Here is a 20,088-nt window from a genome sequence, read left to right as displayed (position 1 = left end):
AAACATATAAGATCCTGAGGGGTCTTGACAGGGTGGATGTGGAAAGGATGTTTCCCTTGTGGGAGAATCTAGAACTAGGGGTCATTGTTTAAAAATTTAAGACAGAGATGAGGAGAAATTTTTTCTCTCAGAAGGTCGTAAGTCTTCGGAATTCTCTTCCTCAAAAGACAGTGGAATGACAGTCTTTGAATATTTTTAAGGCATAGGTAGATAGATTCTTGATAAGCAAGGGGGTGAAAGGTTATTGGGGGTAGGTGGAAATGTGGAGTAATCAGTTCATTAGGCTTGAGGGGTCGAGTGGCCTACTCCTAATTTCATATGTTCGTATCCCCATCTCGCCTCTAGCCTCTGACCTCTTTCTGTCACTCTATTGTAAACTGGAATGTGTGTCTCACTAATTTATTGATATTACTACTGTCAGCAATCCTGTGAACTTTCATCATATTCCTTTTAAGCTCCATTGGTACCTGTGAATTTACCTAAGTTGGAATAAACTCATCATAGTCTTCTACTTTCAACTAGTTCTTTGAATGGATGAAAACTGCTAATTCCTATCTCCCTCATTCTTGCTCCTAGAGTTTTAAAACCTACACTTTGCAACAACTCACTACTACTTCCTGGCTTACCGCATATCTTTTTGTCCATTCAACTTCACTGGCCTGGACTATGGGTCTTTTACTTTCACCTTTTATTTAAATTATTGATAACTTTGTATACCCTTCCAATTGTGGTGCTAGATATGCAATGCTCAGTGTCATTGAGCAGTTTTATTTCATGGTGATGTTTATGCACAGAGGTGAGTACTGGAAACATGATATGAGCTGAAATGCAGTAAACTCCCACAGTGTCTTTTCACTTCTGTACATTGGATTCGTATAGTGTTGCAATGAATCTTATTACAGGTGACTTGACTAAGATGATGATTCAAATGGCTGTTAAAAGATGATTAGAGATCAGTGGATCACAGTGAGACTTTTAGAATGTTACCTGATCATCTATTAAAATGCTTTCTAAGGTGGAAAATTTTTGTAACTTATCAAGCAAATAAACTAGTTTACTTCAGTGGATATCATTATTGTCACCAAGCTGTTGATATGAATGACAAAATGCTGCATAATCATAAGACAAAGTTATCTCTTAGTAACTGTGGTCTGTTCTTTGGAAAGAATGCTTTATTGTTTGCATGTATAAACACCACTTGCCTCAATATCCTGCCTTGTTCCTCCATTGTGGTTAAGAGAAGCACATCACATTGGTTTGTCAGGGTGGGTGACGGAGCGTGGGGTAGTGGGCTATTGATGGTTTTGCACAATTAGATGTTGTGGAATTTAAAGAAATGGCACAAATGTCTACACTTAGCATCTCTCAGGATCAATATTACTAAACTAAAAATTCTACAATGTTTGTAGTTTTGTGATACCAATACTGAGGTGATCTAGTAGTCCAGTACAATGGCTGCAGTCAAAAATTGCTTTTTCAATGTGTACATTATCCTTCTCAAGTTGAATAACAGCGCTCCTATTCACATTCCATTTTAGTTTTTTTTTAAACTCTCTTCTTCCCTACTGTCATAATATATTTGCTAATTAGAAAAATTAAAACCCATGGGATTACAGGGATAGTGGCAAGATGGGTACCAAATTGGTTAAAGGGCAGAAAGCAGAGAGTAATGGTGAAGGGTTGTTTTTCAGACTGGAGGGAAGTATACAGTGATGTTCCCTCGGGCTCGGTATTGGGACCACTGCTCTTTTTGATGGATACTAATGACCTAGACTTGGGTATAGAGTGCATAATGTTGAAAGATTGCAGATGATATTAAGATCAAAAATATTGCACACCATCAGGTCCCAGAGGCCACAGATAAACAATTACCGCACAAAACCTGAAATTCAAGAACTCTTTGAATGTTGGAAGTGCTTACTTCCACTGCATTGATGTTCCTAGCTGTGTCAGCAAATCGGCCAGCTTTGTACTGTTATTGTGTAAACGGGACTAAGAGTAAGTTGATGTTCAGTCATTTGGAGTAACTTCGGTGTCCTGATCTAAGTAGGGCTTCAGTGCAGTAATTTTTGTTTATTAAACAATTTGGTGATTGTGGCATATTTTCTATGATATCTGGTGTCTATTTTCAATAACAATCCATTTGGGCAGGGAAGGTCTAAAATCAACAAGATTGTCGATAGGCTGAATTAGTTCATTTTCATTGTGAAGAATGTTAACTAATCTCTTATTGATATATTGCAACATTACAGTTGATATTATCAGCTGTGACAGCCTTTAGTAATGTTTAAAATCACAGCATTGTAGACAATGGAATTAAACTGAACAAATCAATGAACATATTATCCTGATTTTTGTTTCAGAAGTAATTTTAAGAAATCATAAAATCAATGTAATATCTTTCCAAATTCTGGATGTTTGCTGAAAATTGAGGTGTAGATCTAGAAGTCAGACAGCTCTATATAGGTTTGGGATAGTTTAGCAACCTGGGAAATTGGTTAAGGAGCTTTTTATCACCATCAAATTATTGACGAGATTGAGTTCACGATGATCAGGAACCTTTCACCATAGGTTGTCACAACATTTTAAATACTCAAAAAAAAAAAGGGCATTCTTTGTAAAGCATTGAACAACAAACTCCCAACAGTTGAAACGGAATGCCGAAATGTGGCATAGGTCAACAACACAGAGCCTCTTCCTCTCCCAAGTACTTTCAGGGTTGCTCTTTCTGTATACAAATTCCTCCAGTACTAGACAATTTAGAGCTGTACCTTCCCACAGCCCTGCCCCTCAGGATCATTTTGAGGTGGAGGTCTCCTTGGATTTGTTAAATTTGTCTCTCCTTCAGTTCCCTTCCTCCATGAAGATTTTCCGAGCTGTGTCTGGAGCTCTGTCATACGGCATGACTGAGGTTAGGAGCTCAAGTCTGTTGAGAATAACAGTCAAAATGCTCCTAACTCTGCAATGTTTTGCAACCTTTTCTCCAGATACTTATACAATACTTATACTTGGCATCAGGTGGCAGGACTATATTTCCAACACAGAAGTCCTTGAAGCGGCCAACATCCCCAGCTTATACACACTACTGAGTCAGCGGCGCTTGAGATGGCTTGGCCATGTGAGCCGCATGGAAGATGGCAGGATCCCCAAAGACACATTGTACAGCGAGCTCGCCACTGGTATCAGACCCACCGGCCGTCCATGTCTCCGTTATAAAGACGTCTGCAAACGCGACATGAAATCGTGTGACATTGATCACAAGTCGTGGGAGTCAGTTGCCAGCATTCGCCAGAGCTGGCGGGCAGCCATAAAGACAGGGCTAAATTGTGGCGAGTCGAAGAGACTTAGTAGTTGGCAGGAAAAAAGACAGAGGCGCAAGGGGAGAGCCAACTGTGCAACAGCCCCAACAAACAAATTTCTCTGCAGCACCTGTGGAAGAGCCTGTCACTCCAGAATTGGCCTTTATAGCCACTCCAGGCGCTGCTTCACAAACCACTGACCACCTCCAGGCGCGTATCCATTGTCTCTCGAGATAAGGAGGCCCAAAAGAAACTTATACAATAGAATTTGAGAACAGAATGCAGAGGAAATTTCAGAATTTGCTTTATTTTTTGAATAAATATCAGCCTTGTCTTGATACCCATTTAAGCATAGTCTGTCTATTCTTAAATGAAAGGTTGGCGTGGACTGCAATTTTTTAATGCTGTTGTTTTGGGAAAAAATTGAAGCTTATCTACCTCCTGTATGCATAATTAATCCTTAGTTAATCTTTGTAAATCTAATTGTCAGTGGATAGGGAGATGTGAATTCATCTAAATAAAATGCAATATTTAGTTAACAGAATTTAGGGCTTGCTGTGCTTTCTGACCTGTATTTTCTTAGGATCATTAAGTTCCAATTAGCACTTTTAAATTTAACTTGTTTTCACTGTGTGACCTCATACATTCTCCTGTTTAATAATGTACTTAATGTTCTTAAAACTATTTCTCAAGCTTACAATTGGACATCTTGAGCAATTTTTGACGACAGTTATTTTGGAGGTAAAAATTGCTGCTGTGGTAATTTATTTCCTCTCACTGCTAAATACTGCGGCAAGTCCTTTTTGTCACTGGTCTTGATATGAAGCACGTATTAAGGCCATAAATTTCGTACTGTAGTGCAGTGGTTATCAAATGTTTTTGGTTGAAGAACCCCCTTTTTCAAATGAATGAGCGATCACAGACATCCTCCCCCCCATCTAAATTATAGTATATAATACTCGATATAAAAATGCTGCATATAAAGTGTGTTTTAAAATGGTTTTAAGAAGACAAGTATTTACTTAAAGATATGAGTGAAGTGCATGTGCCTGCTTCTCACTACAGTGTCTGTCGATCCTTCTGCGCTCCCCTCCTCGAGGAGACAGCCAGCCCACTCTATTAAATGTGGCAGCCAAACTCTGCACCCACCTCCCAACTTGCACCACACCTGCCTGCAGCTGCCACTCATTTCCTTAAATGGTCAGTAAGCACTTTCATGTTACTTTGCGGACCTCCTGGAAAGTCTGTACGGACTCCCAGGGGTCCACGGACCCCGGTTTGAGGAGGACTGCTGTACTGTACATGAGCAATTTCAATTTATCTAGCACCTATGAGTAAAGTATCTCCAATGTTTTGTAGTTGGGTGTCAGGATTAAGTAAGAATGAAAATGTAGTTGAGGAGGGTGGTCAAAGAGGTAGGTTGGAAGGAGACCTTTGAAGGTAAAGAGAGGTAGCAAGGTGGAGGGAAGAGATCCAGAGTTAGATGGTTTTCTGCTCTGAGTCTCTAGTTGTAGTGAGGTGGGTGTTAGTTGCATCCCTTAGGGAGGTATGTTGTAGGGCAGAATGCTATTGTGCGCATGTGAACACCTCATTGCAGAATTGGGGTGGGGGGTGTGGGTGGCAGGGGGGTTGGTGGGTGGTGGTGGGATTGGCCAAGGTCTGGGAAAAGGTGACCTGTTTTTGTTTATAGACAAGAGTGGCACAGGAACCTCAAAGCCACTTTTATTTTGCAGCAATGCCATGGCAATGCTACCACCACCTGACACATGGGTCCTGTGTAGCTTGTGGCAAAGATAAACTTGCCTGATTGGCTAAGACTTGCAATTGGGAAGAAGTGTGGGCCTCCTCAGTCATTGATCTTGAGACATTCAGCAAGTTTATTTTGTGATAGTGGTGGAGAGGCATGAGCAATCCCTGTGTGTCAGGAGGCAAATGGATCACTGCAATATGAATATATCTTCAGGGTATTGGCCTCCTGTTTTTGAACTCGCTTTCAGCCCTTCGAGTGTTTTGACGTCTCGGTAAATACACCTATTACCAATTTCCCAGTGAGATAAGCTGACACTGAGTGTGAAATAACATTGGCCTTATTTTACTGGAGTATCCTGTCGTCTCCCTCAGAAAACATTTGAAAAGCCGTTACAAAATGAATCATTGTTTTAATAGTGACTTTCCACTGCATTTTAGTTCAAAGGTGTGATTGGTTTGTCCATTTGGAGAGAAATTTGCAATTGGCTGGTCTAATGTGAAAATAGAAACTGCATATACATAGAAAAATTGTTCTTTTTTTTTAAAAGAAAAGAGCAAGAGCAGGAATTTAGCAAAAACTGGAACAACGTCTAAGGCTCACACCTGCTGGAGACTGATTGCAAAGTGTGATTATCTTCTACCTGCCACCCTCCCCTTTTCAGGTTACTTTGAATACTTTGAAAGCCCCCTGTTTTATGGTAGCTGAATAAAACAAAATCTGCTCCAATTAATGAGACTCTTGAATTTTTCCCATATTCTCGGCATCATTTTCTGTGATTCTGTCCATTTTTCCTTTAAATCTACTACAGTTTACAGCATTTCCTTTCTTGTTCTTAAATAAGTAAGCATGCCTCACCTCAGAGACATTGTCAGTGATTTTGAAGAAATGTGCTGCCGGATTTCCTTGTCCCAAACGTGTCCAGGTTGTTCATTTGACTAACTGGTGAAGGCTGAGGCTGTATACAGAGGTGCCAGATGAACACGCGAGGGAGTGCTTTTCTGAAACAAAGTAAAATTCAGGATCCTGGTTTTCATCAAGATTTACAAATTCACAGAAAATCAAGTAGAATAATGGAAATGACTACCAAAATACTAGAAATGCATGTATTTGTACAGAATTTTATTGACTTAGCCATTAGAGATCAGAGGTCCTGTTAATTATACTTGTGACTTTTAATTAAATAATAAATCAAAACTGTTGCAGAAATTTTCAGAGAAGCTAAATCACTAACATTCGCAGACCCCATCATTATCATATTAGTTTGCAACCTTAATCATTTCAAACTTTATTTCTTTTTGGTGTCTTGACATTGTGTTGTGCACCTGTGGACTGTAGTAAGACATGGATTCTTGTGTGTAATTTCTCACGTGGGAAGGTTTCTTCAATATGCTACATTTAACAAAATCACACAAAAAACAGATGTATGATTTTGCTACCATCTTACGTGCCGAGAAATTCTTCACCTATGGGAAATTGAGTGTCTCTAGGTCTGTGCGGGAGATGAATGATAGTAGTGTGACAGGATAAACTTTCACAAGGAGAAAGAAAAGAGGAGGAGGAACTGGTCAGTGACACAACTCACATGCCTACAAGCTGCTTGTTCTGCATTATATTGGTAAAACATACTGAAAATGAATGATTTGGTTAAAGAAAGGTCTATGTTCGAAGGAAGACAGGAAAAAGTAAAATGGAGGTTTGGAAAATGTGTTGCCTCATTGCTGGACAATTGTTTTCCAACTTCGGCAGTTCTCTTGCCAGACAAATTTTGGCCTGAACCGTTTAATTAACAAACATTGTACGTTATGTGGTGCAAATGTTTGTCCTTATAAAGTGATATATTTGATTTATTATGAGGAGTTGTGTTTACAAACACTGTGAATAAATCCATACAGCTTCCTATGTAGAAGAGAAAAAGCACATGACTTAAGTGCAGCATAAGAAGCAGCAATAGAAAGGCATCCCCCAAAGCATGTGCAATCAATTAATTTGTTTTTGATTATTCATTGCTGTTGTGCAGGCAAATGCAGAAGTCAGTCTACATACAGCAATGATTTGTATACAGTAAATGCAATGTATGACCAGTTAATTTATTTCTGTTCGAGTAGGAATGTTGGCCAGGACATCTCAAATGAAGCCATATGGGTAGAACTTAAAAATAAAAAGGGAGCAATCACTTGGCTGGGAATCCACTACAGGCCTCCAAACAGTCAGGGAGAGATAGAGGAGCAGATATGTAGGCAAATCTCAAAGGTGTAAAAAAATAATAGGGAAATAATGAAGGGGATTTCAACTTCCCCAATATCTGCAGGGATAGTCTTCGTGCAAAAGACTTAAAGGGGGTAGAATTCTTAAAGTGCATACAGGAGAGCTTTTTGAGTCAGCACGTAGAATGTCCTACAAAAGAAGGGGGGGTACTGGACCTAATCCTAGGGAACAAAGCTGGACAAGTGGTAGAAGTGTCAGTGGGGGAACATTTCGGGGATAGTGACCATAACTCTGTAAGATTTAAGGTCGTTATGGAAAAGGACAAAGAGGGACCGGAAATAAAAGTACTGAATTGGGGGAAGGCCGATTTCAATATGATAAAATAGGATCTGGCCAAAGTGGACTGGGAGCAGCTACTTGTAGCAAAGTCTACATCAGACCAGTGGGAGTCATTCAAAAAGGAAATGGTGAGAGTTCAGGGCCAGCATGTTCCCATAAAGGTGAAGGATAGGACCAACAAGTCCAGGAACCCTGGATATCAAGGGATATAGAGGATTGGATCAAGGGAAAAAAAAAGGAGTCTTATGACAGATTCAGAGCGCTGAAAACAGCAGAGGCCTTAGAGGAGTATAGAAAGTGTAGGGGGGTACTTAAAGTAATTAGGAGTGCGAAGAGGGGACATGAAAAAACACTGGTGGGCAAGATAAAGGAAAATCCTTTATAAGTATATTAAGAGCAAGAGGATAACCAGGGAAAGAGTCAGGCCCATTAGGGACCAAAGTGGCAAAGTGTGTGTAGCTGGAGGACATAGGTGAGGTTTTAAATGATTACTTTTCATCTGTGTTCACTATGGAGAAGGATGGTGTAGGTGTAGCGATCAGGGAGGAGGATTGTGATATACTTGAACAAATTAGCATTGAAAGGGAGGAAGTATTAGCTGTTTTAGCGGGCTTAAAAGTGGATAAATCCCCAGGCCCAGATGAGATGTATCCCAGGCTGTTATGTGAGGCAAGGGAGGAGATAGCAGGGGCTCTGACACAAATTCTCAAGTCCTCTCTGGCCACAGGAGAGGTACCAGAGAACTGGAGGACAGTGAATGTGGTACCATTATTCAAGTAGGGTAGCAGGGATAAACCAGGTAATTATAGGCCGGTGAGTCCAACATCAGTGGTTGGGAAACTTTTGGAAAAATTCTGAGGGACAGGATTAATCTCCACTTGCCGAGACCGGGATTAATCAGGGATAGTCAGCATGGCTTTGTCAGGGGCGATCATGTCTAACAAACTTGATTGAATTTTTCAAGGAGGTGACTAGATGTGTAGATGAGGGTAAAGCAATTGATGTAGTGGAAGCCTGTGACCAGTGGTGTACCACAGGGATCAGCGCTGGGACCCTTGTGTTTGTAGTGTACAGTAATGATTTAGACATGAATATAGGAGGTATGATCAGTAAGTTCGTGGATGACTCAAGAATTGGTGGTGTCGTAAATAGTGAGGAGGAAAGCCTTAGCTTACAGGACAATATAGATGGGCTGGTAAGATGGGTGGAGTGGTGGCAAATGGAATTTAATCCTGAAAAGTGTGAGGTGATGCATTTTGGGAGGACTAACAAGGCAAGGGAATATACAATGGATGGCAGGACCCTAGGGAGTACAGAAGGTCAGAGGGACCTTGGTGTACTCGTCCATAGATCACTGAAGGCAGCAGCACAGGGAGATAAGGTGGTAAGGAAGGCATATGGGATACTTGCTTTTATCAGCTAATGGAGTTGTATAAAATGCTAGGTCGGCCACAGCTGGAGTACTGTGTACAGTTCTGGTCACTATAGGAAGGATGTGATTGCAATGGAGAGGGTGCAGAGGAGATTCACCAGGATGTTGCCTGGGCTGGAGCATTTCAGCTATGAAGAGAGACTGGATAGACTAGGGTCATTTTCCTTGGAGCAGAGTAGGCTGAGGGGGACCCTGATTGATGTATACAAAATTATGAGGGGCATTGATAGATAGGAAGAGACTTTTTCCCTTAGTGGAGGGGTCAATAACCAGGGGGCATAGATTTAAGGTAAGGGGCAGGAGGTTTAGAGGGGATTTGAATAAAGATCTTTTCGCTAGAGGGTGGTTGGAATTTGGAACACACTGCCTGAAGAGGTGGTAGAGGCAGGAATCCTCAACATTTAAGAAGTGTTTAGATGAGCACTTGAAACGTCATAGCATACAAGGCTACTGGCCAAGTGCTGGAAAATGGGATTAGAATAGATAGGTGTTTGATGGCTAGCACAGACACAATGGGCCAAAGGGCTGTTTCTGTGCTAATAACTCTATGACATGACAAACTCCTCACTACTTGAATATGTGATGGGCTCTTTTGCATTCACTTGAATAGATACATGCAGCCTCTAGTTACTGTCTCATTTCAAAAATGGCACTTCCAACAAATCATCACTCCCTCAGAACTGTACTGAAACTTCAGTCTACATTATCTGCTTAAATTCTGTATTGGGGTTTGAATCCACAACCTTCTGATTCAGAGGAAAGAATGCAACTAATGCAGCCAAGCTGACAATAGACACTAATCACAGGGCTGGGATGGGCAATTGTGCAGGGTTGGGGATTAATGCCATTTCTTTGTTTCCACTCGCAGGATGTTTCACTTGAGAATGCTGCCTGCCATGGCAGTTCTTGGCAACTTCTGCAGACAATACTACAGGGCAGCAGCCACAAACAAGCATCGGCACAAATTGATAACATTTGCTGGAGTAACAGCTGTTTCAGCGACAGCAGGTTTATTATGGAAAAGGTAGGTGACATCTATATTGTTAGTGCTAATGATTAAGTCAAGACGGCACAGAGTAGAAGGAATGTAATCTTTCACACAGTTAATTCCCAATCTCATTGGAGACTTTGAGAGAAGAACAAATCTAGGTGGTTGTTAGAGGGATCGGGGAAATTGCAGTGTTAATTTGCACCAATCTCTAAAACCTCCTGGTGACCAGATAGAGTATTATCGATCAAGGGCCGAGAGCAAGTCACTGTGGTTCACACCGCCCAACAGTTGCACAAGGGAACTGAATTGGGGCTATATCTGCTGAAAATGTTCTGCCTGTACTCCCCCACTCCCAAGTAATGATTGGGAAGGGAATGATACTTCATTGTTTTCATTGTTTAAAAAAAAATAGATACTGAACTGCTGGAAGTTGACAATGCTAATTCTATGACGAGTAACAAAAATAGTTAGTTGATTGATTACTATTGTTTTAAATCTAATTTCTTTATGGATGCCATAATTGTTTTCAAACTATTGCTCTCCATTAACTTGTACTAACTAAGTTTGTACTTAAAATGTTTTGTTTTGTAACTGTTGAGGTTCATGTTTAATGTCCTCGGGAAGAAAAAGGGAGCAAAGGCTATGATGATTCTAATGTTTTATTCACTGTGGTTACCAGTAAATCCAACATTTGTTAAGATCACCCTTTTGTTTCACAGGATCTCCTCAATGCTTTTTAAGGTCCTGTTTTATCCTTTAAGTTTTGGGAGATATTTAGCCAGGCCTGTAGAACTGCAAAACATGACTAATTGTCACACTTAGATGTCAACCGTTGCTATCTTCATGATATATGTAGCTGAATATTTGGAGTGTCACGTCACTAGGTTATTGTTTGTGGCTGAAGACCAAATTACTGCTAGAAATGTCCTTAAGGATTTTGCAAAGCGCTTTGCAATCAGTAGATTACCTTTAAAGTGCAGTCACTATAGTTATGTAGGTAAATATAGTACCCAATTTATTCAGAACCAACAAGTAGCAAATGAGCTGATAATCAATTTACCTTTCTGTGGTGGTGGTCTTTGATAGCTGACTGTTGGCCAAGAAATGGCAAGACTTCCTTAAAGTATTGGTCATAACGGCACTGAAAGACCCCGTTCGGCCCATCAAATCCATGCCGGCTCTCTGTCGAGCAATCCAGTCAGTCCCGTTCCCCCGCTCTATCCCTGTAGCCCTGCAAGTTTATTTCCCTCAAGCGTCCATCCAGTTTCCTTTTGAAATCATTGATCGTCTCAGCTTCCAGCACCCTTGTACGCAGCAAGTTCAAGGTCATTACTGCTGGCTGTGTTTAAAAAAGGTTCTTCCTCATATCCCCTGCTCTCCAAATCGTGTCATTGCTTCTTATATGTTCACCTGAACAGCTAGTTAGAGCCTTAGCTTAATGTCTGACCTAAGATGCAGCACTCTATCAACACTGCAATTCTTGGGTGTCTTAAGCCTGGCCCCCAACAGACTGAACTCTGGCGAGTTTGTAGGTTCCTTGGAATTCCCTTGGGATCCACTTTGGAAGTCTAAGCTCGATTATGGTACTGCCTGTTTAAAAATTTGAGGGACCTCTGCTTCTGCCTCATTTTTTGGTTTGCTTTGTAATTTGTCTGATGTGATTCTGTTTCTATTGTGGATTTATTCTTAATATAGTTTTGAGAGACTGCTTGAAGGTTAAGTTTTTAGTATTTGGCCAGTAGAAAATGTTTTAAACCAGTACTTGAAGCAGTATCCTGTTGAATAAAAATATGGTTTAGGAATTTATAAGCACATATTTTCAGTGAATGGCAGAGTTCAACAGGCCTTTTATAGATGTGTATTTATGTCAAATCACAAGAGACCCACAAGTGAGTGAAGCAATTGTTCATCTTTAACTTTTTTTTTGCTCTACCATATGAGCTGAGTTGTTTGATACATCACAGTTTAACTTGTTTGCTGTCAATTTCTGGAATGTTACTACATTGGAGGGCTGAAAGGGTTGCAATCTCCAGAAATGTCAATTGGAAGCATTTCCCTGACGTGTTCCAGTTTCACTATCTCCACAAGATGCACACATCTGACATGCATGTTCATTTGAGACAGGTAAAGGACACTAAAGATAAACCATAATAAAACAGTAAAATTCCTTAATAACTGTACATTGACTATGTACTTACATTATATTGAATCACTTGTAATTCTTTCCCCTCTAAAAAGGAAATGTTTATAGTGTTCACTGCTAGTGTACTTCTGTTTGTTCTCACAGGAAGTTGGATTATGGTTTTGGTCACTTTCTACAGTTCATTACATCTATTAAGGAAATTCTGGGATTTTACACTATGCCGAACTGCAACTGCATATACCAAGTACGCACAGCTATTGTTGAGCAAATTCTTAACCTCTCAAGCAAAATTGTAGTTATTTTTAAGCCCAGTTTTGCTGTTGGCTCACTTGGGCAACCAAAGCGTTTAGTTCAATAATTCTCGACTCTTTTCAACAACTGGTTGTGTTTGTCAGGCAAAACTAACCTCTCATGCCCTTCTAGCTAAGGATGCTGATAGTTAGCTTGAGAAAAGTAACTTGTGGTGTCTGTGTGTCTGTGTCACTCTCTCATTCTCGTGCTGTCTCTTTCTGCAATGGATTGAGATAGCCCAAACAGTTTTCAGAGGACTCTCAGTCAGCAGACAGAGGAGACTCATTAGTCTGGGCTTGTTGTGAACCCAGAGATAAAAGGCCTATAATGGAACAAAATGGGTGATATTTAAGGGGGAGGTGCTTCAGGTACAGGTTAGATACATTCTAACAGGGGCGAGAGGTAGGAAAACCAAAGTCAGGGCTCCTTTGATGACTAGGGAGATGAAGAATATGGTGAAACAAAAAAAAAGAGGGTGTATGATGCATGTCAGCTGAATTCGTCAAGCAAGAATCCGGTAAATACAATAATTTGGAGAGAAAGTGAAGAGGAAAATAAGACGGGCAAAGACAGAATAAGAGAATAGCAGTCAACATAAAAGAGTAAAAGGGAACCCAAAAATCTTCTGCCGGCATGTAAATAGTAAGCAGATAGCAAGAGGTGGGGTGGGGCCTATTAGGAACAAAGAATGTCCTTAGAGGCGCAGGGCAAGGCAAAAATGCTTACTGAGTACTTTGCATTGGTGTTTATTAAGGAAGAGGATGCTGTCAAAATATCGGTAGAAGCGGAGATTGTAGGGGCAATGAATGGGGTGAAAAGCGAGAGAACAGAGGTACTGGAAAGCCTGGCTATGCATAGAATGGATAAGTCGCCCAGTCTGGATGGCTTGCATCCAAGGTTGCTGAAGGAAGTTGGGGTGGCAATAGCTGAAGGGCTTACCTTAATCTTCCAGTCTTCCCTAGTTATGGGGGGGCTGCCAGAGATTTGGAGAGCGGCAAAGATGACACTCTTATTCAAGAAAGGGTGTAAGGACTGTCCTAATAACTACAGGCTGGTCAGTTTAACATCAGTGGTGGGTATGGTTTTAGAAACAATAATCAGGGGAAAAAATCAAAAGGCACTTGGAGAGGTTTGAGCTAATTAAGAATAGCCAGCATGGAATTACGAAAGGCAGATCGTGCTTGCTAATCTAATTGAATTTTTTGATGAAGTAACAGAGGAGGTTGATTAAGGGAATGAAATGGATGTTGTCTATTTAGACTTTAAGAAAGTGTTTGACAAAGTACCAGATAAAAGGTTGGTTAACAAAATAGAGGCTCATGGAATAGGAGGGTCGGTGTCGGCTTCAATAAAAAAATTGGCTTACGGACAGAAAACAGTGAGTCGTGATAAATATTTTTCATACTGGAGGATGGTAGACTGTGGTTTTACCTGAAAATCAGTGCTAGGGTCACTACTTTTTTTTGATATATTTAAATGACTTTGATATTGGATTTCAAAATGTGCTGATACCAAAATTGGACAAGTGGCAAATAGTGAAAATGATGCAAATTGGCTGTAGCTGGGTTAGCAGAATGGGCAGACAAATTGCAGATGGACTTTAATACCAAGAAGTGTGAGGTGATACATTTTGGCAGAAGGGATTTGGAGAGGCCATAAAGACTTAATGGCCTTTTAACAAGCTCGAGTTAGGTCACAACTAGAGTATTGCGTCCAGTTTTGGTCACCACAATTTAGGAAGAATGTGACGATCCTTGAGAGGTTGGAGAGGAGATTTACCAGAATGGTTCTAGGGTTGAGGGATTTTAGCTACAAGGTTAGGTTGGAGAAGCTGGGCTTGTTCTCCTTGGAATAAAGGAGATTATGGTAAGATTTGACAGAGGTGTACAACACTATGACAGGTTTGGATAAGGTGGACAAAGAAAAACTTTTCCCATTAACTGATGGTACAAGAACTAAAGAACACAGATTTAAGGTTTTGGGTAAGAGATGCAAGGGGGGAGGGAGGAAGGAATGTGAGAAATATTCTTATGTAGCGAGTAGCAATGACCTGAAACTCGCTGCTGGTGAGTGTGGTGGAAGCGGAGATGATGAATAATTTCAAAAGGAAATTAGATGAGGACTTGAAAGAAATAAACTCGCAGGGCTAAGGGGATAGAGCAGGGGAATGGGACTGACTGGATTGCTCTACGGAGAGACGGCATAGACTTGATGGGCCGAATGGCCTCCTGTGCCATAAATGACTTAATGACTCTCATCCTAAGCACCCCAGACCTCATCGAAGCTGTGTTCATGTATTGAAAGCCATAGAGGTCCTGCCGAAAAGGAATTTAATGTTACTTCCTTTATAAAAATCATAATACCAGGGATGGTGACATATGTATTTTGAAATGGGTTTGGATAATGGTGAGAGAATTGGGATTTGAACTATTGCCCATTGAGTAGAACTTCATTATCATTTCAGCTTTACAGGATTTGATCACTAGTGTAACAGAGGCAGAGCTGATTGCTTTTGAAGTAAGTTGATGACATTGTATATAGCATCATTATATTTTGTAATGACCATCTATGGTAAATTGCAATGAAAGCATATTGATTTTCTCAATCAGGATTAGAATTCATACTCATTCAGTAATTATACTGTTCAAAATACTTTGAAGTTTCCATGACGTCTGTTTAATATTTCTGTGTTCGGAATATAACGTTAAGTTGTCAGTGCCTCTGCAAATATTTTGAATATTTTAATGAATTATCACTTCATTTCTTCAAAAGCTGCTTCATGTACATGTTCATCAACCTTGTTGAAGGTTAGCAGTTTTTTTTGTGACAGGAACAGTTTCGCTGTGTATAATCTGTGTCTGTATATATAATCACATTCCAAAAATTCTCCTCTTAGCATTCTTTTTAACTAGTGGTTTTCAATTTGTTTGTCTGTGGGACTCCTTGTACCTATTGGCACTATCAAGAGACCCCTGTCCTAACTCTGGAAAATAAGCACTATTTTGGAAGGGATGCAGTTTCTTTTTGTATTTGTTCTCTGTATGTGGGCATCATTTGCAAATCTGGCATTTATTGCCCATCTTTATTGCCCTTGAGAAGATGGTGGTGGGATGTCTTCTTGAACTGTTATGATGGAGGTACTCCTACAATACTGTTAGATGGAAAGTTCCAGGATTTTGGCCCAGTGATGATAAAGGAATGGTAATGTATATTCGAGTGGAGATGTAGACGTGAACTCGGAGGGGATGTTTCCATGTCCTTCCAGGTGGTGGAGGTCATAGGCTTGGGAGGTGCTGTTGTGTTTATAGAGCAGTAGAAATAACATGCCAGTGAGTCAGCTTTTTGCAAAATTATTCATTCTCAGGATATGGGCGTTGTTGATAAGGCTGCCATTTATAGCCCATCCCTAGTTGCCCTGAAACCATTTAATATGACTTAAGTGCTTTCTAGGCCACATCAAATGGCAGTTCAGAGTCAATCTCATTGGTGTGGATGTAGGACTGCAGTCACATTGAGACAGATCAGGTAAGGGTGGCAGAATTCCATTCCTAAGGGACGTCCGTGAACAAGTTAGGTTTTAACGACAATCCCCTTTTTATTTTTAGTTCTTTTTTTATTTTATTTTAGTTTGTTTCATCATTCATTTGTTTACAATGTGCCTGCCCACTGTTTTTTTCATGTTTGTGCTTTGGGCCAGGGCTGTTCATTTTTCTGTCAATTAATACCCTCTCTCCACTAACACTGTCTTTCAGCACGCCATTAACATACCTTTGCTCCATGACCTCCTTGTCAGTCATGCTCTGTGACCCTGTCCTATCAACACCTTCCATTTTGTTATCTGTTGCCCTATTCCCACTTTATTTGCTTAAAACCTATTACATTTCTAACCTTTGCCAGTTCTGATGAAAGGCCACTGACCTGAAGCATTAACTCTGCTTCTCTCTCCACAAATGCTGCAGACCTGCTGAGTATTTCCAGCATTTCTTGTTTTTATTTTAGGCCTTCAACAACTTTCTTTGGTTGTTGAATCGTCCATACTGCTCTGACCTGTTAACCCCAGTTTTATGGTACAGCCCAGGAGTGAGGGTTTGAACTCAAAACTTTTTGTCCTAGGGACCTTGTGCAGAAGACTTCTGTTTAGAGACTGATCTTTCTCGGCTGATACATTTTGAGAGCAGTATTGGTGTTCCAAAGTAAATAGTAGCTTAAACAGAAGTGTTGAAATCCAAAGCCGAAGGATGCTAGGAGGTATCTTATTTCGGCTTAACTGTTTCGCCCCCCCCCACCAATCTACTACATCCCTTTGCCAAGCAGCAGGAGATTCATGAAGAATATTGTTGCTGACAGACATTTTAAAAAAACATTAAGATAAAATTTCAGGCGTTTGGGCACGCAAAGTAGGATTTCCCAAATCTGCTGAATGCTCAAGGAAACCCTTTATATGATAGCAGCCCTATAGTTCTCTGTTAAGATTCAGTCACACAATGGCAAAACTGCTGAGCAAATAAAAGATCCTCCCTGAGCCAAGAAGCAGCTGAACTGATCATTCATCTCATTGCTGTGTACTTTGCATTTACCCAAGAATAAGTGGCAATACTTCCAAGTATTTCTAGGGCTAGTATGAAGTAAGAAATGTTCTGGTGTTCACTGTACTTCCATAATTTAAGTTTGCATGTTCTTTTAAGGTACCAAGAAAACTTCAGTTAGTGCAACTTAAACTCCCACTTTACGTGACCCAATATTTAAAAAAAAAAACTTGAAATACAGTGCTCACCGCAATTTATCTGAACCAAATTCTAAAAACAATTGTTCTGTGTTCAGTTTAGGGAGTAAATAAAGGCACTGCATTGAACATTTCTTGTTTGAATCTGCCTTGTTATACAAATATTCACACCTTCCCTCCAATGTCCACCAACAGGAAACTATTTAAGTAATTTAGTGAAGAGCATTGCTATTTCAGATCATTAAGGGCTCCTTTGAAATCTTGATTCCCTTGACAACTAGAAGGGAGGTTGTGCTGCTCACTAGCCCTGCAGTACTCTGCCTAGGTTACTTAAATTTTAGCAGGGACATAATCATTGCCAGTAAATAAAGATAGTTTTTCTTTATAAACAACTTACCGTTGGTTGTGATCCAGTCGAAGTGTTATTTAATTTGGTGGCAGTAAATTTAAAACAAAAGCCAAATATTGTAGATGCTGGAAATAGGAAATAAAATCAGAAAGGGCATAGACCTGAAACATCACCTCTGTTTTTCTTTCCACAGATGCTGCCTGACCTGAGTGTTTTCCAGCATTTTATGAAATGGCAGTAAATCTGTTTTTTGTTTGGGATCTCATGCTCATGTTTTCAATTCACAATTTGATAACTACACTTTCAAATTGTCAGTTTATCACAGAAACATAAGTATAATTTTATTCAGTTTATTGACTGGGATTTTAACAATGGCATATGACAGAGAATTCCACATCCTAACCATCCTCCATGATTGACATGGTTTCAGTATGGAATGATTTGATAGGGGTGTCTGAAATTGTGAAGGGATGGGACTGAGTGAATAGGAACAGACTTTTTCCTGTGATTGTGCGATCTACAAAGCGGAAACAGATATAAATCGAGATTACGTTTTACAGAGGGCTGTGAGCCTGTGGAATACACAATCAGGGTTAATGAAGAGACCATGTTGGCCCTGAGTTAGGTAGTTGTTGGAAAGGGGAGACAAAGTGATGTGGAATAGGCCTACTGCTCATGTGGAGGATAAGCACCAACATGTACTGTTGGAAATTGTAAGTTCTATGTAATACTCACTTAAAATAAAGCATTCTATATCCTAATGACTGAGAAGTTCCTTCTGACCACTGCCTTTAATTTAGTTTTTGTATTTTAGGGTAAAATGTAATGGAGAAAGCATTGACTCAGCTCATAAGTGAGAGGGGATGGAGATTGGGGTGTGAAGGTCTAGGGCAAAAGCACAAGCCCCTGTACCAAGCTGTTGCAGAATTGTGATGCTCCAGTGCACTAACCCACCTTGGCGGAGAGAGATTTTTGCTCAGTGTATTCAATTGGTAAGGTTTGAAATGGAGTTGAAATTGTGTCATATATAATAAATCAGATTTAAATTCTTGCTTCTGCTTTACATAAAGTGGAGCCCTTTTGTTGCACAAGTGTAATTGTGTTTTCTTTGCATAACAAAGCACTGAATCAAACCACTCTGGCGTCTGACAGAAGCAGTTTCCACTTAACACAATTTCCAAGTTATGAACCCTGTGCAAATGTGCTTTGTTTTTACAAGCAGCTTCAACATTTCTGCTCTCTTCACATTACAGCTTAAAACTGCTTTGTATTGCTGTAATACCATGCTATTGCCATTGGCTCATCACATGCAAAGCTGGCATCAACACCAACGATAAGCATTGCTAAGCCAGGCGTCCAGGAAGTGCCAAGTATCTTCTTAGCTGCCAGCTGCAGTGAATCTCGCCAGCTTTTGGTGTTTTCAGCAGCTGCATGTCAGGAACCAGTAGCCCTGGTGCCCCATTAGCCAGTGTGAAAGTGACTTCAATTAATGATATAAATCTGTTTTTATTTTGCTATCACTTTTGGTTTGTCCTTGCATTCAAACATGGGTGTTCTGGCTGTTGATCCTCTGCATTCTTCAGATGAATCACAGTAGTCTCTTTCAGGTCCTGTACATTTTCATGTTCTGATTTACGGTATCGCTCTGTAAATATTGCCATGTATTTCCCATAGTGGTGTTCATTTCAGTTGTAAAATTTCTTGTATCTGTGTTGATTCATATTTTATATTTAACTCCCTTCAGTACTTGCATCCACTCACCGTAAAACAGCCACGCAGTCCTTTGTGGTCAGATTCCATAGACAAACACATAATTGTGAGGAGCATTTATTTAATAAATGAGATAGCGCAATAAGACTTGTCCCGTAGTTAATTAGATTTAGATTAGATTAGAGATACAGCACTGAAACAGGCCCTTTGGCCCACCGAGTCTGTGCCGAACATCAACCACCCATTTATACTAATCCTACATTCCCAACAAACATCCCCTATATTTCCCTACCACCTACCTATACTGGTGACAATTTATAATGGCCAATTTACCTATCAACCTGCAAGTCTTTTGGCTTGTGGGAGGAAACCGGAGCACCCGGAGAAAACCCACGCAGACACAGGGAGAACTTGCAAATTCCACACAGGCAGTACCCGGAATCGAACCCGGGTCCCTGGAGCTGTGAGGCTGCGGTGCTAACCACTGCGCCACTGTGCAGGAGGAAAAGGTGTACCCTTGACTCTGGTTATCTGATTTGACTAATGGAGTTTGTACAGGTATTTGAGAAGAAACTACATGTTCTTTGTTTTATGAGTCATAGGTGTTAAGAGAAATTTGTTGCTTGGCTTATGAAAGGAGTTTCATTTTTATATTTTTGAATACAATAATTCTTATTACCTTGAAAGAACCACTAAGAGATGAGAAGTAATGGGTTCCTGAGCAACTTTCTGACTGTCACTTTTCTTGTGCTGTCTCTTAATTTTCATTATCTGGTCTTTGACTTAATATTTGTTTTCCACTACTCTCCCAACTGGCGGACAACCATAAAGGCGGGGCTAAAGTGTGGCGAGTCGA

General features: G+C 40.3%; 1 protein-coding gene across 3 annotated transcripts in view; it reads left to right on the top strand.

Moving 5' to 3' along the window:
• micu1 (mitochondrial calcium uptake 1) overlaps positions 1–20,088 on the top strand; it is a 93,734-nt gene that overhangs the window by 15,668 nt on the left and 57,978 nt on the right. For all 3 annotated transcript variants that reach the window (XM_068020454.1, XM_068020453.1, XM_068020455.1), the window contains one exon: positions 9,894–10,049. In XM_068020454.1, the coding sequence (XP_067876555.1) occupies positions 9,895–10,049 (155 nt within the window). In that variant the 5' untranslated portion in view covers position 9,894. The remainder of the gene's footprint in view (positions 1–9,893; positions 10,050–20,088) is intronic.

This window comes from Heterodontus francisci, chromosome 42, assembly GCF_036365525.1.
Source record: "Heterodontus francisci isolate sHetFra1 chromosome 42, sHetFra1.hap1, whole genome shotgun sequence".
In the NCBI taxonomy this organism is placed as follows: Eukaryota; Metazoa; Chordata; class Chondrichthyes; order Heterodontiformes; family Heterodontidae; genus Heterodontus; species Heterodontus francisci.
Note: the sequence above shows the minus strand (reverse complement) of the source record. Positions and strands in the feature narration are given on the sequence as shown.